Source organism: Amphiura filiformis, chromosome 5 (genome assembly GCF_039555335.1).
Source record: "Amphiura filiformis chromosome 5, Afil_fr2py, whole genome shotgun sequence".
Classification (NCBI taxonomy): Eukaryota; Metazoa; Echinodermata; class Ophiuroidea; order Amphilepidida; family Amphiuridae; genus Amphiura; species Amphiura filiformis.
In genome coordinates this window covers 20782358-20801324 of record NC_092632.1, presented here as the reverse complement: position 1 = coordinate 20801324, position 18967 = coordinate 20782358, and the positions used below count along the sequence as shown (strand labels likewise).

Here is an 18967-nt window from a genome sequence, read left to right as displayed (position 1 = left end):
TTGTTTTAGAATTGCCCGTGTGTCATTATTACTTGGTCGATTTCAGATTTAAAGTGATGTATGCATGAAGGATAATTCACACCTTCTGTAGATAACATAAAATGTGAAATCGACCGACTTTTGAAGGTGTTTTTATTGTAAATATATCTGTCCAAATTCAAATTTAACCATGCACGTGTGTATGCAGTGGGCGGGCAGTGGTGTCATGTTCACTCACACAGCTGTGCTAACCGCAAGACTTGCTGCGAAGTGTTTAAATCATCCTCTGGGTTTTGAGTAACATGTCATCGAACTTGGGTCAAATTGTGATACAAAACATACCAGTGTATTCCTCTAGTCATAAGGATTCAGCAAAAGTCTGACCTATCTAGGATGTACCATTCTTGAGTTATTTCCAAAAAGGTCAAAGGTCACATTTTTGGCACCATGGCGGTCAAAAATATGAAATTGCTCAGATTTGGACGAAAGTTATTATCAAAATGTTTGTTTTGATAGCAGTTCATAACAACACAAAACAACATTGTAATGTTTCGCTATGAAATACATAAAAAGTGGTAGCAATTCCAAATATCGTACTATAAAGCCACACTTAAAACTAGCGGCACTACCTTACTACATGTAATGTATTTATGTCCCAGAGTGTTCAAATAATGTTTTCCAAGATGATAGACCTTATTGGGTAGCTGGAGTGAATCGCAAGTGTATTCCGTTGAGGGATCGTAAGACAAGACGTGTAACCCACTGAGGTGGGTTGTCCTCATCTGGAGTAATGATGAAACGACGCAATGTCATTGCCACGACTATCTTCAGCTCATTCATCGCAAAGTGTTGGCCGATGCAGTTGCTGAAAAAATGTTTTGACGAAATTGTATTTATTTGTATCTGTTTAGTAAGGTACTATGCGCAATTCATCTGTCGTGATGAGAACAAAAGCCGAAAAGGCCATCTGCTGTTCATGTGAATCAGCTTTTATTTGACATTATTGTCAACAATATTCAGCAGAATTCTGCCAATATTCAACAGAATTCAGCCAAATTTAGATCATAGTTTTATTTAAAAACATTCAAGTCTTTGGAATGTATCTAAAAGTTATATTTGTGAATCAGAAAAGATGATTATAAGTACCGCATGTTCCAAACGACACTTGTTTCCTTAAATTGGGCACCCAGGCCTTGTGAAAAGACATTCACTGCTGATCTATACACTAAAAAATGACGAATTCTGGGTCTTACCGTGGTCCTGCCGAGAAGGGTATGAATGCATGTGAATGTCTCTTTGCATTGTTTTCGGGCGTGAATCGATATGGATCAAACACTTCCGGGTTGCTCCAATACAGGCGATGGTGATGGGTGGTTATCGCTGAGATTCCAACGCTTGTGTCTGTAAACATGGTAAAGAAATAATTAACCAAATATAGCTACATGTATATAGCGAAATATGGTATGATGAACGAATTCAGTCATGTTGCAGAAACCAGTGAACTAAAATCTTTTTTGAAAAACCAAACATACAAACAGAACTCATCCGAATACTTTTTGATTTAACATGTTTAAGTGACGTCTTTTTTCAGCCAAATCGATGGAATAAATGTTAGGTTAATCAAATAGTGCCTGTATAGCATAAGGTGCCCACTCTGGTTCGAAATACTGAGACAGAGACAAAAATGACCAACATTTTGAATTTACATCTTCTTTATCCCTGTTTTAGACCAAAATTAACATAATCTTGGCCCATTATAGCATTAAAATTACATATTTATTCAAATTGTTAAAGTGCAAATGCGAACTTTGGCTAAGTCAGAGGTGACGTATTCCGATTCATCATGCCTGACCATGTCATATATTTTGCATAAATCTGTACAATGCGATGACCAAAATTGTATGCTAAAATCATCGGAGCAAAAGTATGAATGTATATGAGCCAAACAGAATATGGTCGTCTCATCCTGAGCCAAACAGAATCTGAGTCTTCATATTATTTGTAATAAAAATGATATGCATTACAAAATGTACTAACAGAGATAGTTTTGCATATCCTTACCTTTCGGTAAACAAATTCCATTTGGCAATGTAACATCCTTGATCAAGTTTCTCATAAATCCTGGTACAGGAGGATGGTAACGCAGGCTTTCCTTAATGAACATGGTCATAAAAGGTAGCTGATTCAAGTCGTCCCTTTATTAATATTGTGTTATTGAATAGAGAAGAGAGAAATTAATTGGTCTACTTTACAAGCAGTGTGTGATTTGGAATCATCAAATTGTTTTAATTGGGACGCTGTACTAAAAACGACAGCATCGCATGTTTATTGGCATGTGATTTTACAACTTTGGTGTGTTGTCCCAACCTTACACAACTTTTAGCCACCATGCATTTGGACAAAATGTCGGATGATTTCTGACGACTTTTCTATTAGCTATTCGTATTTCACATGCACAACAGACTATACAACTAGCTATTTCAAGTTCAGGCAATATTTCTCTAACCATTATAATGTACATAAAATTACAGGTACGTTTATCTTTGATGTCGCACTTAACAAATGACGAACCCACCAGTCAAGTTCCTCTTTATTCTTGCTCTTCAGTAACTCATTGACTTCATCTCGACATTTCTGTTGGAATTGTGGAAATCTAGCCAGATTATACAGACACCACGAGATTCCACTGGCTGTTGTATCATGACCTTCAAACATGAATGTATCGACCTCCTCTCGTATCTCCAGGTCTTTCAATCCATTTCCATCTGCATCCTATATAAATGAAGTACAATTATGTGTTTAAAATGGTACACACATTAAAGGGATAAATGTCGATAGATTAAAACGGTCACTTAAATTTTGCGTTAAGATTTTTCATCGTAGGGTGGTATACATTTCCTTAAAGTCTTCTTAACTTATTCGCCTTGTGTTAAAGAAATCAGTTATCAAAAATCAAACTTTACTGAACAAACTTTAAAATAAGATATAAAACGTACCCGCGCTTGAAGAAGCACATCTAAGAAATCCAAATATCTTCTTTTCTTTCCAGCAGTATGTTGTTCCTTTCCGTCAATCTGAACCAATCGCGCCAATTCTTTGCGTCTACTCCTGATAGTTAATTCAGCTTTCTCGTGAACCCTTCGACAATGCTTGAAAAATTCTCGCCCATTAGACGACAATCGATAGATGAAATCGTTATGATGTGGAATAAACACAAATCGCTTACCAAGCAACTCAGCCATAGCATACACTGACTCTATGTATGGGTTATTTCTGTCAAGATATATACGGTATATATATAAATTATACATTAATAACTCTATCGGCGTTACCAAGATGCTGGTAACGCCGTTAGAGTAGTACATTTGAGAACAAATTAAGTCAGACCTGTTTAGAAATTTTAGGTTTAGCCCTCCGAATCCGATTAACATTAATACTTAATAGTCCAAAAAATAATTCTTATCAGCACAATAAAAGTCCAAGAGAAAACAATTTTTACCTGATTCCTTTCAGCTACGCTGGTGACATTTACTTAATTCTTATATTGGAAAAATGAGGGCATGTCCTATTCGTAAAATTTGACACATAAAGGAATTGGATGCTTACAAATCTGACTGGCAATTGCTTTCATAGCTAAATGAACATTTTAGTAACGTGTCCAGTGTCATCAAGCTGACATGGTTGTAAACGTCGATGCACTCGCCTTTGGTCGACACCAGTTTTTCTGAATTAAACATGTTAAAGAAGACAAACAAAAACATATATAATTTCCAAAATTGTAAATCCATCCTAGTATTAATATTTAAAGGCGGTATACGATAAGAAAAATTATTCAGGCCATCAAATATCCTCCTTATCCATTGTTATCCAAAGGCGTAACAATTAATTGTAAGTTTAAATTTAACATTATTTCACCGAATGTAAAGAATTAACATTTTTATGTTTGTTGCAGTTACTTTTACTGGTATCATAACAAACGAATAATGATGGTCACTGCCCTCTGAAAGAGCTCTACATCTATTGCTATCCATAGGAAGATTTTCACCACCCTCGCCAATGATTTAGTCCAAAATACTAAATACTTTTAATAACTTAATTGGAAAGCTAATGTAAAAGTCTTTACCAGAAAAACATCGGTCGACTCTACCGATAATTTGACGTATGGTCTGAGAATTTCAAAATGAAAGGCTGGTGTCAATAAACGCCTGTGTCTTGTCCACTTCTCTCCGCCACTTATCAGCAAGCCATCACCTAACCAATGCTTAAGGAAACCGTATAGGAGGTTTTCTTTTGTGTCTGAAAGAACGTCAAATTAATATTTTTACAAACAACATATGTTAGAGTGCAGAATAGAGCATCAATTAAAACTATAAAGTAATTTTTATTTTTATTTACTCGAACTTACAAAAACTGATTGAGAGCTCAGCTGTAAAAATAAATTATATTTTCAGACAGATTCGAAACTATTTCTATAACATTGAAGAAGAATTTTAAACAACTGTGTTTCAACATTTGCTCTTAACATTTTATTTTCAATTTCTGGGAGAGCCACTTCAAAAATACACTGTTCACATGCATGACCATTAAAACAAAGGGGTGGTTTCTTTTCAACACTGATTTTTAAGAAAGGATGGTTATTCTGAACGTGGTTAATTTATTTGGGGTCATTCTTGACCAATACCCTGCTTAGTGTTTAAGATTTGGTATATATAATCTATTTTTGTTGGTATGGCTTATGAAAAATATTGGTAAATGCACATATTTTGAGCTATTTTACAAGTCTTAGAAGCAAATAATTAAATTCCGATGTAGAAAAGTAAAAAAACAATAGATTAGTAAACAAAACGAAACACAAAAATTCTTCTCCTAAGTACAATGCAGATATGACCTTTTTGTTCTCAGACGATGACGTAGTGGCCTCTATATATAATAATGAAACTTTGAAGTATATATTATGCGAGACTTTAAGGGATTATCAACTGTTGGGACTTTCTATGCAAACCAGAACACCTTAAAATGCATAAAAAATCAAAATACAGAACCAATCTGATAGACAATCTGACATAAAAACTCTTATATTTTGTACAAATAATATCTGACATAACTGCATTATTTCGCTGTTAACTGAGCAAGTTTAATGAAACATTGTAATCTTTAGGTAGCTTATTTACCTGCATTAGCAAGCACCAGTTTAATGTATTCTGGATTCATCATAGTAATTATGCACTCTAACGGTCCTATCCACATTCTTTTGGTATTTGTACATTGTTGGCTTCTTTCAAGCATCGTATCTATTCTGTCCTTGACGTTCTTTGGAATCTGAAAAAAATTTATTAATTTATTAATTCATTTTGGATTTATGCAAATTAGGTACTGTTCCACTGCTTGAATTTTGATATGTTTTGAGTGAGCTTTTGGGAGATGGACGCATGCGAAATGGATTCTGTTGCAATTAGTGGTGGGTAATTTTATAATTTGACTAGCCTAAAGGTTGTGTCTGTAAATGTGTGTAGGCCTATGTGCGTAACAAGCTATGTCCATTTTGATCCAAATCTCGCAAAATTCACACGGGAGATTGAGAAATAGACCTATTATGAATATAGGAGGAGTGTTATAAACTACCGTGAGTATTTGGTTGAAATCGGCATAACTTGAATATGTCAAAAATAGGGTCAAGATCATCCGAGGTCAGGTTATTAAACCGAGGTCATCCAGGGTCAAAGGTCATGTGGGGTCAACAGTATCGCTGTTATGCTGCTGGTCGATTGGGCTAGGCTTGGCATAATAATAGTGCTATAGTAACAACAATACAACGGGCACAGTGCTATATAGTAACAACAATACCGTAAACAATAGCTAACAATCAATTTGTATTTATGCATTTATCTAGCAAAGTCAACAATTTGTATGCTAAAAACTTAAAATATCTGATAGGAAGTCAGGAAGTCAAATGACCTGGTACAGATCAACAGGCAAGATAATATTTACAATATCTGTCTCTGTGTATTAAAGCGGTATCATTCGCTTGTTTTTGAATATGATCATCAAGGCTTACAAAGAAACAAAAGAACAGACTAAGATAGATATTGTGGTGGTATGAGTCACCTGATCGATTCACCTGCCATTGTACGCTTAAGTTAAAAAGCAGGTGCCTCTATCAGGTGGTACTATACAAACGCCGGACAATACTATTGCCAACATATTACTGGTAACAGGCCTAAACGATTAAAGTACACAGACTGTTGTTATGTGATTTTATTATTACACACGTACCTCTTTCAGATTGCCATATAAGAAATGTGGTTCCTTCCAGTAGGATTCAATTCCTTTGCTAATTTCCTGCAACTTCCATCGTCTTTTGAAGTTAGTGAGCAAAACAATAGAAAGTTTAACCATACCAATTACAAAGAAACCCAATGCCACGGCCACCAGAGTTTGTATGTCTATTGCAGCCATATTTTGTTGTTATGCAGTACAAATATAAATGGTATCACATGTACACACCGCCATTGTTTATTAAGGGGTCGGTGTCCTTTTCACTACACACTTTTGAAAAAGTTCATTCGACCATACATATATTTAAAGAAAGCAATATACCATGTATACGGCTGGATCTGCATGTAGCGGCTAAAGTTTTTGGCTACACCGTTTACCATTTAGCTGGCCCGGTTAGCTGGTTACCATCCTCTTCTGATATTCCAAAATAGATATTGTGTTTATAACATGAATCCATCCATATAGAAAAGCTTAGAAAATAATAAACCCGTTATCACAATACAAAATTGTTTAACTCCGTAATTGTCAGCTGTTGAACAACTACTGCCTTCGTCAGCGGAATGGCCCGAACTCGCACGCCGTCCTTATACAGGGCCAACAAACCAACTCTGGACGGAATGGCCCGAACTCGCACGCCATCCTTATTCTGGGCCAACAAACCAACTCTGGACGGAATGCGTCACAAGAGTACCAACAATATATGAGCCGATCATTATGCCACACTTCAAAAGTGCAAGATCGGGTCATTCCGTGGACGAAGGCTGAAGTAACAACAGCTGAACGGAGTATGGCCCGCCGATACACTACCTTGCGGGCCCGTGAAATTTTGTCACCTAAAGCAGCAACTTATTAGCAACTTGCGGACTCCATACTATCATCACAATTGGCGACAGCAGGATTTGAAAAAAATATGAGGCTAACATTGGCTGATTTTGCATGATTATAGGTGGGCGCCCAACACCCTCTGTTCACTTCGTTATTTTCAGCCTGGTCGTTGTAATAGTTTTTGCACCTTCCAGATCTGCTTCGTTCGTTTTGACCATAGGGTCTTTTTCCTTCCCCTTTATCCGTTGTCACATTATAGTTTGATTGTACGGTATAATTGCACTTGCTCATACAGAGTGTCCCTGTAAGAACAGTATCGCCAAAAACTTTAATTTTGTGGGTATTTTAATTCCCGTGGTTGAGGAGGAATAAAACAGCTATCAAATACTTCTTGTATTTTCAAACTGTTCCACTGTTTCAAATATCAAGGCAATAAATGATCTGTATCTGGAGTACTAGTCACAGCGCTTGCTACCTCTATTTATTTTTGACCATACATATCAGTGACATACAATACATTACAAGACATTGCAAGAGATGTCTAAAAAAGACAACGATGGTATTTTGAAAGTTGGTGTCATGAGGCACGTGTTTTGTAACAATGTACATGGAGAATGTGATTGGTTGGGTTTTGTTACGTTTTGTTTGAACTAATGTTAATTTATGGAATGAGGAAAATTGCTGGAAGCTCATAAACGTTATGTGTTGCCCAATTTTGGTAAAGGCAATGCACCTATGTTGTGCAAATTGATTTGTCAAATTTTAGACATATAAATTGGTGTTCGGTGATTTTTTTGGGTTGATTGGTACTGTTATTTGTGTTAAAACACCATGTAATGTGTATATTTACAGAAATAAGTAGTATTTGTGTGCATAAAAAAATGATGTGAATGAGGTAATTAGCTATGGAGAGATGTAAATTAGATAGGAATATAGAAGTCATACATTACAATATATTATAATTACTTCATCTTAAGTTTGAAAGCAAAATTCTGCCAAAATGAAAGTACCATAATGGCAGTATTGAAACCAAACCTGTTGACCCTGACTCCATAGCAGTATTTTTAGCTCAATTTGGGAGCTCGTTTATAGAGAAAATATGAACATGCACCGTATTAAATTTGAATGTCTGATTGCAGGTTTTTTAATTTTTATTAATTTTTATTGAGGTGTTGAATTCAAGATACAGCTGCTAACTGAGCTTTCAAATTTCATTATGGATTAATGTGTTTTGGGGAAATAATTTCTATACTTTGTATTTTATTTTTAAAGACATTTCTGCGTTTTCAGCCATTTCTGTATTGTGTTTGTACATCAAATTGAGGCCTCTACCAAAATAATCTGATTCCCAAGTTGTGAGGTAAATTGCACTAGCCATTTTGATATTGGCAGTAAAAATGTGTTTCACAACGGCCCATAGAACGGTATGTGTGGTATACCACAATTGGGGATGAGGCTATCACTTTTTCTTTTCATTCATAACATCGAAATGGAATTTATTTTGTGCCTTAATTTTCACCGGGATTATGAGTGAAAAATATGAGCTTTCTTCAGATGCCAAAAGCTCCATTTTGATAGGAAAAAGTGAGGGGATGACGCTGTTGATCAGGTCACCCATCTTTAATGCATTTATTACATGTATTTGATTGATTATGAGTAGAAACATATTAAAATGGGGGATGAAATACGGTGCTATTTGCTTTTTGATTTACTTATTTGTGCCCAAAATTACAAAGTTTTATTTTAACTATTATGAATGCTTTTAAAAGTCAAAATAATAAATAAAAATGAAAGAAACCTTGCTGAATCATACTGTTTACTGCTTATAGTTTGAAAGCAGCTTATAGAATAATGCTTCACATATCGCAATCAAAATATAAGGGTCAGCGACTTTGATATCAACAGTTACATAAAATATATACACAGTTTTATTTGTACAATTTCTTGTAAACAAATCAAAGTAAATAAATAATTTTATCTATTAACAATCCAGATGAACTTATTTACGGATATATTATACCATTATTCAAAAACGGGTGATTGTATTACAAATCTGTAAAATGCGTTGGAAACAGAATTTATTTCTGCACATTTTGACACATTTGCAGCAATAGACTAAATATTGACGCCACAACGTACATTTAAATCATTGTAACCCAAGATTTGAAAGTTGCAGTAAATTGTATTGATTTTGTATTCAGTGTAATGGAAGGAAATCCGTGTAATGATATCTGAGTGTTTTTGTATTGTAAAAATGTAAGTGCAACTTTCAAATCTGGACCTCACTACATTTAATTGACCGGCGTTTTATTGTTTTCTGGGCTATCGTATCAAATGAGTTGTCAAAATGCGCAGAAATAAATTCTGCTTCCAACACATTTTACAGATTTGTAATACAATAGCCCCTTTTAGAATAATGGCCATTATTTAATGGGGGTTAGTTACTTTTTTATAATAATGAACACAGTTAAACCACACAAGACCTACTCCAATTTAAGGCACACTATAGCAAACCCTCAGCATGAACTTGTATTTTTAATATTCTGAATATTTAGGTTAACTGTAATATTTTCTTGAAAGTTAATAATATATGGGTTTACACATTCATATTTCATATTGAACTCTCTACTAAACGTAACACATCCAATATCAGACATAAACAGTGTGTGTTGTACAAACTTACATGTAGCTAAAGAACACCAAATCCATTGTTGGGAAGAGAGATCTACTACGTGTACAACCATGCACATGGTATACTTAATTTATAGTAAAATATAAATTTTAAATTTAGAACCTTTTTTATAATAATTATAGGGAATACAATGTAGAAACCAATTGCCTAAAGATTTTGACTATAGCTCAACTCAGATCAAGAACAAGGATAACTGTTTATTGCAGCCTCAATTAGACACATCACACTTTAAGATTTAGTTGGAAGAAGGGCCTAATGTGAACTTTGAGAAATCAACTTCGAATTCAAATTCTAATTGTTCGTCATGTAAAATGAACTCAAGTAATGAACTACAATATCTTAATAGATATTTAAAAATCAGTTATTTTCGTACCTCTATATTCCACACATTGGGATTATTAAAAACAATTAGTAAAATAAAGCAAAAAAAACGCATTCTGCATTTCCATTAAAATTTCTAAAGGGCTTTAAGGGATGGGGTATGAACGTTTGGACAGTATTTATTGTGGGACATTAGAGCACATCAGACATATCGAATTGCATTCTGAATACGAAGGATGTCCTTCTGATATCAAATAATAATTTTATGGCAAATGATTGATATTTAACAGTACTCGTATAAATCTGATGATATGGATTTTTTTCCCAAAACACCAAACAAAATTAGGTCTTTTTGGAAAAAAAAATCCATATCTTCAATAATTATGAAAGGTCAAAATTTTCAATTGATCGTCGGCTTTTCCTCCCAGCTACATACACTTTAAAAATATATCATTGGATTTATAAAATTTATTTCGAGGACTGTTATATCAAACATTTGAAAAATATCAAATTTTAATAATTTGTCATAAAATTTGTATTATATCGTGAATTTCAAAAAATGAAAATTATTTGATATTAGAAAGACATTCTTCGTATTCAGAATGCAATTCGATATGTCTGATGTGCTCTCATGTCCCACAAAAAATACTGTCGAAACACTCAAAACGCTCATTCCAGATCCCTTAATACAAACAATTAATTATGGTCTTACTAGCGTCTCTTGACTATATACATGATAAATTTTGGCACGTGTTTTCATATTTGTGATGATAATCTTAGTGAGTAACTGGAGTGAATCGCAAGTGTATTCCGTTAAGGGATCTCAAGACAAGACGTGATATCCACTGAGGTGGGTTGTCCTCATCTGGAGTAATGATAAAACGACGCAATGTCATCGCCACAACTATCTTCAGTTCATTCATCGCAAAGTGTTGGCCGATGCAATTGCTGAAAGGTAAATGTTCGATGAAGTTTTAATGAATTTGGTAAACACGATCATATTTTTGACTATTAATTTCAGTGTTGTTTATAATGTTATCAACTACTCCTAATTTGTTTTACATTTTTCAGGGGGCCAGTATAATAATATAGTTTGACGTTTTAGCGGCAAAACGATAAAAAGATGACAAAAGACCAAAGAACATCGGACAAAAATAGCTAAAAATCATTGAATTTCAGTTCTCACCGAGGTCCTGCAGAAAATGGTATGAACGCATGTGAATGTCTCTTTGCGTTGTTTTCGGGTGTAAATCGATATGGATCAAACACTTCCGGGTCGTCCCAGTACAGGTGATGGGTAGCGAGCACAGAAACTCCAACGCTTGTGCCTAGAATGTGAACAATGAATAAATCATAAAAATGCTATATAGCGAGTTATTGCGATAAAGCAAAATGCATAGTGTTTTTGTCGAGCGAAATCTTACGATGCAGAAAAATGGTAAAAGCCTTAATATTTTTAATAACGCACCTTATTGTTAAACAGATAGCAAACCGCAGGTTAAGCTGGTAAGTGAAAATGCAAACTTCAAGACAAACGGGAAACCCAGAGCGGGAAACCTGAATCCACGTGTACATTTTCAACAAAAAAACCCTAAATAAATAAATAAATAAATAAATAAATAAATAAATAAATAAATAAATAAATAAATAAATAAATAAATAAATAAATAAATAAATAAATAAATAAATAAATAAATAAATAAATAAATAAATAAATAAATAAATAAATAAATAAATAAAAATAAATAAATAAATAAATAAATAAATAAATAAATAAATAATTATTATGCCTGCCCATGCTAGACACTTATAATTATAATCCTTACTAATGGGACTTATGCCACATATATTAGTAATATTATGCTTTTGTGTGGGCCAAGATGAATATATATATAAATCCGGATCTTTATAATCGAAAATTATGATTTATTCCAGAATGTATTTCGTATATTATTTGATTTACCGATACCTTTTGGTAGGAAACCCCCATTTGGTAATTTCACATCCTTGATCAAGTTCCTCACAATTCCTGGTACAGGAGGATGGAAACGAAGGCTTTCCTTTATGAACATGGTCAGGAAAGGCAGCTGGTTCAAGTCATCCCTTTAGATTAGAGTATTATGTGTTATTGAAAAATAGAAGATAAAAAGGAAAGAAACACAAAAGAAGCATTGTACTTTAATACGGTGGTGTGTGTTTCAATCACCGGATATTCTTACAATATGATACGCTTAAAATCATGACACATTAAATGTATTTTGACGAAACGGCGGACGATTTTAACGACTAAATTAATAGCTCATGTTTTACACCGTTAGTAAGAACCCACCAGTCAAGTTCTTCTTTATCTTTGCTTGTCAATAAATCATTGACTTCATCTCGACATTTCTGTTGGAATTGTGGAAATCTAGCCAGATTATACAGACACCACGAGATTGCACTGGCTGTTGTATCATGACCTTCAAACATGAATGTATCAACTTCCTCCCGTATCTCCAGGTCTTTCAATCCATTTCCATCTTCATCCTATTAGAAGTACAATGTATTTTAAATTTTTAAAAGCTACACACATTGAAGACAAAATGTCTCTGATAATGATATCGATAAATATGTCCATCTTTAAATTAAGGTATTTTTCAACGTTAAAGGCTATCTGTTTCATCACTTGTTTGCCTTGTTTTTACAATACAAAAAATACCATAAGATCTGTAACTTACCCGCGCTTGGATAAGCACATCTAAGAAATCCAAATATCTTCTCTTTTTGCTAGCAGAATATTGTTCTTCTTCGTCACTCTTAGCCAATCGCGCCAATTCCTTGTGTCTATCCCTGATAGTTGTCTCGGCTTTCTCATGAACTCTTTGACAATGCTTGAAGAATTCCCGCCCATTAGACGACAATCGATAGATGAAATCGTTATGGTGAGGAATAAATATAACTCGTTTGGCGAGCAGCTCAGACATAGCATACACTGACTCTATGTATGGGTTGTTTCTGTCAAGAGATGAACAATAAAAATGAAGCAAACACAAACACCATCACAATATCTAAATTGAAGAAAATATTCAAAATATGGATTCATTTTAAAATGACAAATTTAATATTTAAAAAAACATCGACGAAGCCTCTTATTTTAGTGAGTTAGTTTGATGCTTACAGGTCTGATTGACAATTACTTTCATAGCTAAACGAACATTTTAATAACGTGTCCAGTGTCATCAAGCTGACATGGTTGTAAACGTCAATACACTCGCCTTTGGTCGCCATCAATTTATTCTGAATTAATGAAAACAAATAAAAACGAAAAAAGTATAAGCAACGCGTTTTCAAAATGCATTCAGGCCCCATCCTAGTACCACAAGCATAAGCTCCCTGAATTAACCTCTATTTTTAATTCAGTACTACCGTTTATAATATATAACAAATCATTTTTCCATATAGACTATATTTTATCAAAACGTTCTATGAAAATTCAAATATGTGGAAATTTAGTGCAACATTTTTTACCAGGAAAACATAAGTCGATTCTACAGATAATTTGACGTATGGTCTGAGAATTTCAAAATGAAAAGCTGGTGTCAGTAAACGCCTGTGTCTTGTCCATTTCTCTCCTCCACTAATCAGCAAGCCATCACCTAACCAATGCTTCACGAAGTCATAGATTATGTTATCTTTGGTGTCTGGAAATAATTACATCACATTTGACATTTTCATATACCTAGAGAGAGACATGAAACTATGAAATACCATATTATGTGTGACTATATTGCATTATCTTGCGTTATCATGGTTATCCAAGTTTGTTATCAAACACTGTAGTCTTTAGGTACAATTATAGTAACCTCAGCTTACCTGCATTAGCAAGCGCCAATCTGATGTATTCTGGATTCAACATGGTCATTATGCACTCAAATGGGCCTATCCAGAATTGTCTGGTATTCGTGCATAGTTGGCTTCGTATAAGCATTGCATCTATTCTATCCTTGTCCTTCTGTGGAATCTGAAACGTTCAAAATATAAATGCTCGACTGTTTTTCTCTGCGTAAACGAGACTTAAGATATTTGTAACTGTGCTTTCCAGTTTAGGTAACAGCAACAATCATCATCAATAACATCTTGCATATTTCTATTTGCGAATTTCAGAAAAGACTTGTTTTAGATGTGAGTCATGCATCGGTTGTGTACAAAGTATTGTGAAACCGATAGTACGTGGTGGTATGGTGTACGTTTTTCTTGCTGCAATGTGGAACCCAAAACTATAAGGCTGCTGACCAGGGAACTCATATTGTTCCCCATGTCACAGGAAGTAACAAAAAGTAAGTCATATAGGGTACCGGACATGAAATATTGCACTTAAATTATAAATTATAATGTTTCAGAGAGGAGTATTTTGAGACCAGTTTTGAAGTAATTGCTTGGTCTACTGAGACAATCCCCTTTAGGGGTCATGTTTGCCTATTTGCTATTTGCTAGACATGCTAGAGAAAAGGTCCTGATGAGCCCTGATAAAGCCCTTTCGTAGTACCAATATTCGGGGAAATTAGTCTTTCGAGCTCAAAGCTCTCGAGTATAATTTACCCTTCTGTTCACATTTCGTAAATATGTGTGTAATATTTGGACCAGAATATTTACGTTTTGGTAACGGGTTAATATTCTCAATGTATAATCCAGTTTTCTAAGATTTCAAATGACATTTTGTTCTAATGAAGGTTCATTTTAGACAGATTGGTATATTATTGACTGTTGTTGTTTTACAATCAATAACGAAAGCCCTTTGCAAGTGTTGTAGCTGTTCATAATATACCTCCTTGTTATTGTCTGGGGGTCATAGAATTTTTAGACCAAATATAGGGGGGGTATAATTTTTAACACCCAAAATAGGGGGTATAGAATTATTAAAGGCCGGTGACTCAACATTTTAAAAAATGTGCGCACAATCTTTCGTTATATAATGTAAAATTTCTTTCCTTCTTTACCACAAACGATCAAATTTTAACGCACTCCGCACACTTTTTTCGCTATAAAGTTTTGGTGCGTTACTCGCCTTTGTTCTGGCAATGAATAATTTGTCTTGAGTCTGTGTAGGCGGAAGGGGGGGGTCATAAAAATGTTCGACCCAAGATTGGGGGGTCATAAAAAAATTTACTCCGGTCCGGTCACCGACATATTCATAACCCCCCCCCCCCGCCGAAGAAAATGACATCCCCTTATATAACCTTTAACGCGACATTTAAACGTTTTCTGGCAACCTTTTCTAACCTGTTGCGAAAAATATCGAAAACGTTTTGAGTTTGTATGGTATGTACACAAGTACTGACCTGTTTAAGATGTCCATATAAGAAATGCGGTTCCTTAAGCCCGTTACTTTCAATTCCTTTGCTAACTTCCTGCAATTTCCATTTTCTTTTGAAGTTCGAGAGCAAAACAGAACAAAGCTTGACCGTACCAATTACAAAGATTACCAACGCCACAGCCACTAGATTTTGTATGTCTAATGCAGCCATATTTCATTGACGGGTATATACGGGTGTCAATATTATCACAATACACCATTGGACGTCTTTTGAGTTGAAACCTTTTGATTTGTGACTTCACGTGACTGAATTTGACGAATGTACCCTGTACCCAGTACTATCAGCAACCTACTATATTAATCATACAGGGTCAAGAGTCCTTTTCCCTGGACACTTTTAAAACTACTTTGACTATAGATTAGAACATTTAAAAATAAAAGGTAAGTGCTCTGCAAGAATTTATAATGAATTATGTCAAGGTTATTACCTTAACCATCGTCTTACGAAGGGTTTTTCGGTATTTGGACTCATTGAAGTGATTAAAAAACACCACAGCATTTACTCCAGAGTAAGGCTAGACTATGCCATATGTCGAATGTTGATAAATAAAAATATGTTATTATTAATCATGATGAATGCATTCCGTTGAAGTGAAAATTATACTGATGTTTATTAAAATTAAAGATTAGTGTTCAATAGTAAAATGGTCATAAAGAGTTTATATAATTAGATGATTAGTGACAATAAAAGTTACTAAATGCAACATATCTTGCACAATTATAATGGCTCACTTTAATAATGAACAATTCTGATTTTGGAATCTACCAGTTTATTGATCGCGAAAGCCCGAGTAAAAAACCCGACAATGTACTTTGGATTTTAAGCAGGACTTAACCCCGGGACTTTGTCTTTATCACACACTGTCAATCATACTTGTTAATCAATCTAATTTAACCGCAAGCACAACAGTCCACAAAGCATGGAAGTACAAGACGTGCTAAATGTACGTCCATGCACCAAGTGAGAGTGTAACTTTCGCGCCAGCACAAACGTGCCGCAAATTCCACAGATTGTTGTGGTACGATGGCTAATTTTAGTTAGACCAGGAATTTATTATTATCTTTATATAGAGACTCGTGTTAAGAATTTTAACCGCAATCCAAAGTAAGTAGTCCACTTGGGAAGCTAACAAACAGAGGTAGTACGGTGACTGAAAATATCAGATGTGAAAATCTATCAATTGCACACAATAAATACAAATCAGCGTTTTACGAGCGTATGCTTAAATGTAATAGCCAGAGTATGCAAAATGGGCAAGCGGACTACGGAGAAATCTAGAGTAAGGCCGACCATCAAACTTCGAGAGTGGAAATTATTGAAGCCCCGTGATTTTTATTTTTGCATTTGTGCCCACTCGACGGAAACTTTCGGCAAGACCTAAGATTTTAGCCACTAAGTGTGAATAGCTGCTAATTCAGTACCTCTACAAAAATCCTAATATATGAAAGTGCTGTACAAATTCCATGTTTGTTTCTTTATGGGGTTTTTTGTCAATGCATGACTTACACAACCATTTTGGTGTTTTACTTTTATTTCAGAATGGTGAACAGGAATAATGTAACAGATTACCGAGCGGAAGCTCGAAGAATGAAGAAAGTAACTATTTTTTTATGATCCACCAAATACATAATAACGCCCTCCATGCATCATAACCACTAACTTCTTTTTCCCATTGTTTTTACGATACCAATGTGACTTCACCGCTGGACTACAAAACCTTTCAACGAAGTTCAAAATTCAGTTAGTGAAAACTGCTTGTCAGACAGGGAGAAATGTATTTCATTCGAACGTTTACAAAGGCAGCAGAAATATCGCCCACTGTTTATTTTCTTACACAGAATAAATCGCATACCTAAACCAGCGAAAGGCATGTGACGTCTGCCTTCCACTGCCTTTAGTTGGTTTCATTTCATTCATCTCTTCATGGCACCAAATCGAAAGTCCAAAAGAGAAGTAAGTGGAGCCATTTGGGCACGAATGGGAGAAACCGTTCCTCAATAAACGAGGACTGAGATTAAATTTTCACACGTGGGACTCCTCAAAAATCTATTTTCCTAGCAGATTGACAAATGGTGTGCCTTAAGGGTATACGATGTATTGTTGGCCGAAGCAGCAAAAAGAAAATGTAGTTCACAGCATCTTGCGAATGGTAGTGAGCATAAGCAAAAATTGCATTGCTCAATTCATAGCGAGCGTGTACAAGAATTCAATTATACTTTTGTATGTCCTGTGGTTCTTGAGTTATGTTGTAAAGAGGCTGAAACAACAACACTTTTGTAAAACGTACATAACTCATTAACAACAATAAATTAAGCAAGATTTCAAAGTATATGATTTATATAATGAACTTTTGCAAAACACCAAATTGTTATTTTTCACTAATATATTGATTCAGACAATGAAAATCGATTTTTGTTTTGGCTGCTTCGACAAACAATACCTCGTATACCCTTAAAGACGATCATTCAGATGCGATCAAAGCTGATCAACACCGGAAACACTGCAGTTAACAGATGAAGTCAGTCCAATGAGATTGGTATTAGCTCATCACATTTTTCCAATGATATAATGCCTTTACAACTAAGGTTGACTATACCATAGTCGAATTTAGATAAATTTAAAGTAATGTTAGCATGGTTAGCAGGCCTATAAATCATGATGAACTCAGAATTATTCAGATGTTCATCACAAATGAATTATTCAATAAATGGTCTTAATAAAAATTCCCTTTAAAAGGGAAGGCCAGCGTCAATGCAGAAGAGGTCTTGTAAATAGTTTGGGTCACCGTGAAAGGCATTTTTTAGGATCACGCTCTCATCCATGTTACATGACAGTTCACCAAACCATCAATGGTGAGAACATGCACACTGAAACAGCAAAACACATTAACTCCTATAACTCCTGTCAACTCTTTAATTCATTACTCCAAATTGTTCTGTATTTTTGTCTTTACTGCTTTTTACCCATGCTTATTATAAAAATCAAGAAATACACTGCAGTTGTTAGTTAATTCGCTATGTTAACTCAACTTACATGCACATTTTATTTTAAAATAATTTTATATTATTTCGCAATGTATAGTTTACTATAAAGTAGATAGTGGCAAGCACATGATAAAGGACTGATCGATCATTCACTACAATCTTCACTTTTAAACTGTATTTTTTGAATGTGTTGATTGTTAGTCCGAAACTCCTGCAAAGCTATGGACATGGCATCTTACCTACTCCATTCTGTAGTCTGCATTGTGTGTTTTCTCAGTCTTCAATCATTTTGTTGAATGTAATTTTATGAGTCAAATAAAAAAGATAGAAATTGGCCTCACTTTAGTTATGTGTCATTTTACAGTATTTATCATTTATAAAGTAAGACAATAATTTATTTATTTTCTATAAGTGCATGTCAAAATATGGGATATATTGTTCAATATTATAGCTAGCCCTAAAACTTCATTTTCAATCGGATTTTTCCGTTGAAAAGACAAAACTGATGTTAAAGATAGCAATAATATCATCAATAA

At 34.5% G+C, this 18967-nt stretch overlaps 2 protein-coding genes across 2 annotated transcripts; both read right to left on the bottom strand.

Moving 5' to 3' along the window:
* Positions 1 to 118: 118 nt before the first annotated feature.
* On the bottom strand, positions 119 to 14135 carry LOC140152065 (cytochrome P450 4F4-like). Its single transcript, XM_072174363.1, has 15 exons — positions 13946 to 14135; positions 13601 to 13773; positions 13251 to 13369; positions 12811 to 13087; positions 12423 to 12619; positions 12063 to 12196; positions 11280 to 11421; positions 10872 to 11041; positions 6859 to 6918; positions 3586 to 3703; positions 2976 to 3252; positions 2555 to 2751; positions 2041 to 2174; positions 1233 to 1380; positions 119 to 844 (listed from the first exon to the last, which is right to left on the bottom strand). The coding sequence occupies exons 1-15, from the start codon at positions 14058 to 14060 to the stop codon at positions 673 to 675; spliced, it is 2433 nt and encodes an 810-aa protein (XP_072030464.1). The 5' UTR covers positions 14061 to 14135; the 3' UTR covers positions 119 to 672.
* Positions 4049 to 6554, bottom strand: LOC140152788 (cytochrome P450 4B1-like). Its single transcript, XM_072175282.1, has 3 exons — positions 6253 to 6554; positions 5151 to 5298; positions 4049 to 4275 (listed from the first exon to the last, which is right to left on the bottom strand). The coding sequence occupies exons 1-3, from the start codon at positions 6433 to 6435 to the stop codon at positions 4064 to 4066; spliced, it is 543 nt and encodes a 180-aa protein (XP_072031383.1). The 5' UTR covers positions 6436 to 6554; the 3' UTR covers positions 4049 to 4063.
* Positions 14136 to 18967: the final 4832 nt, after the last annotated feature.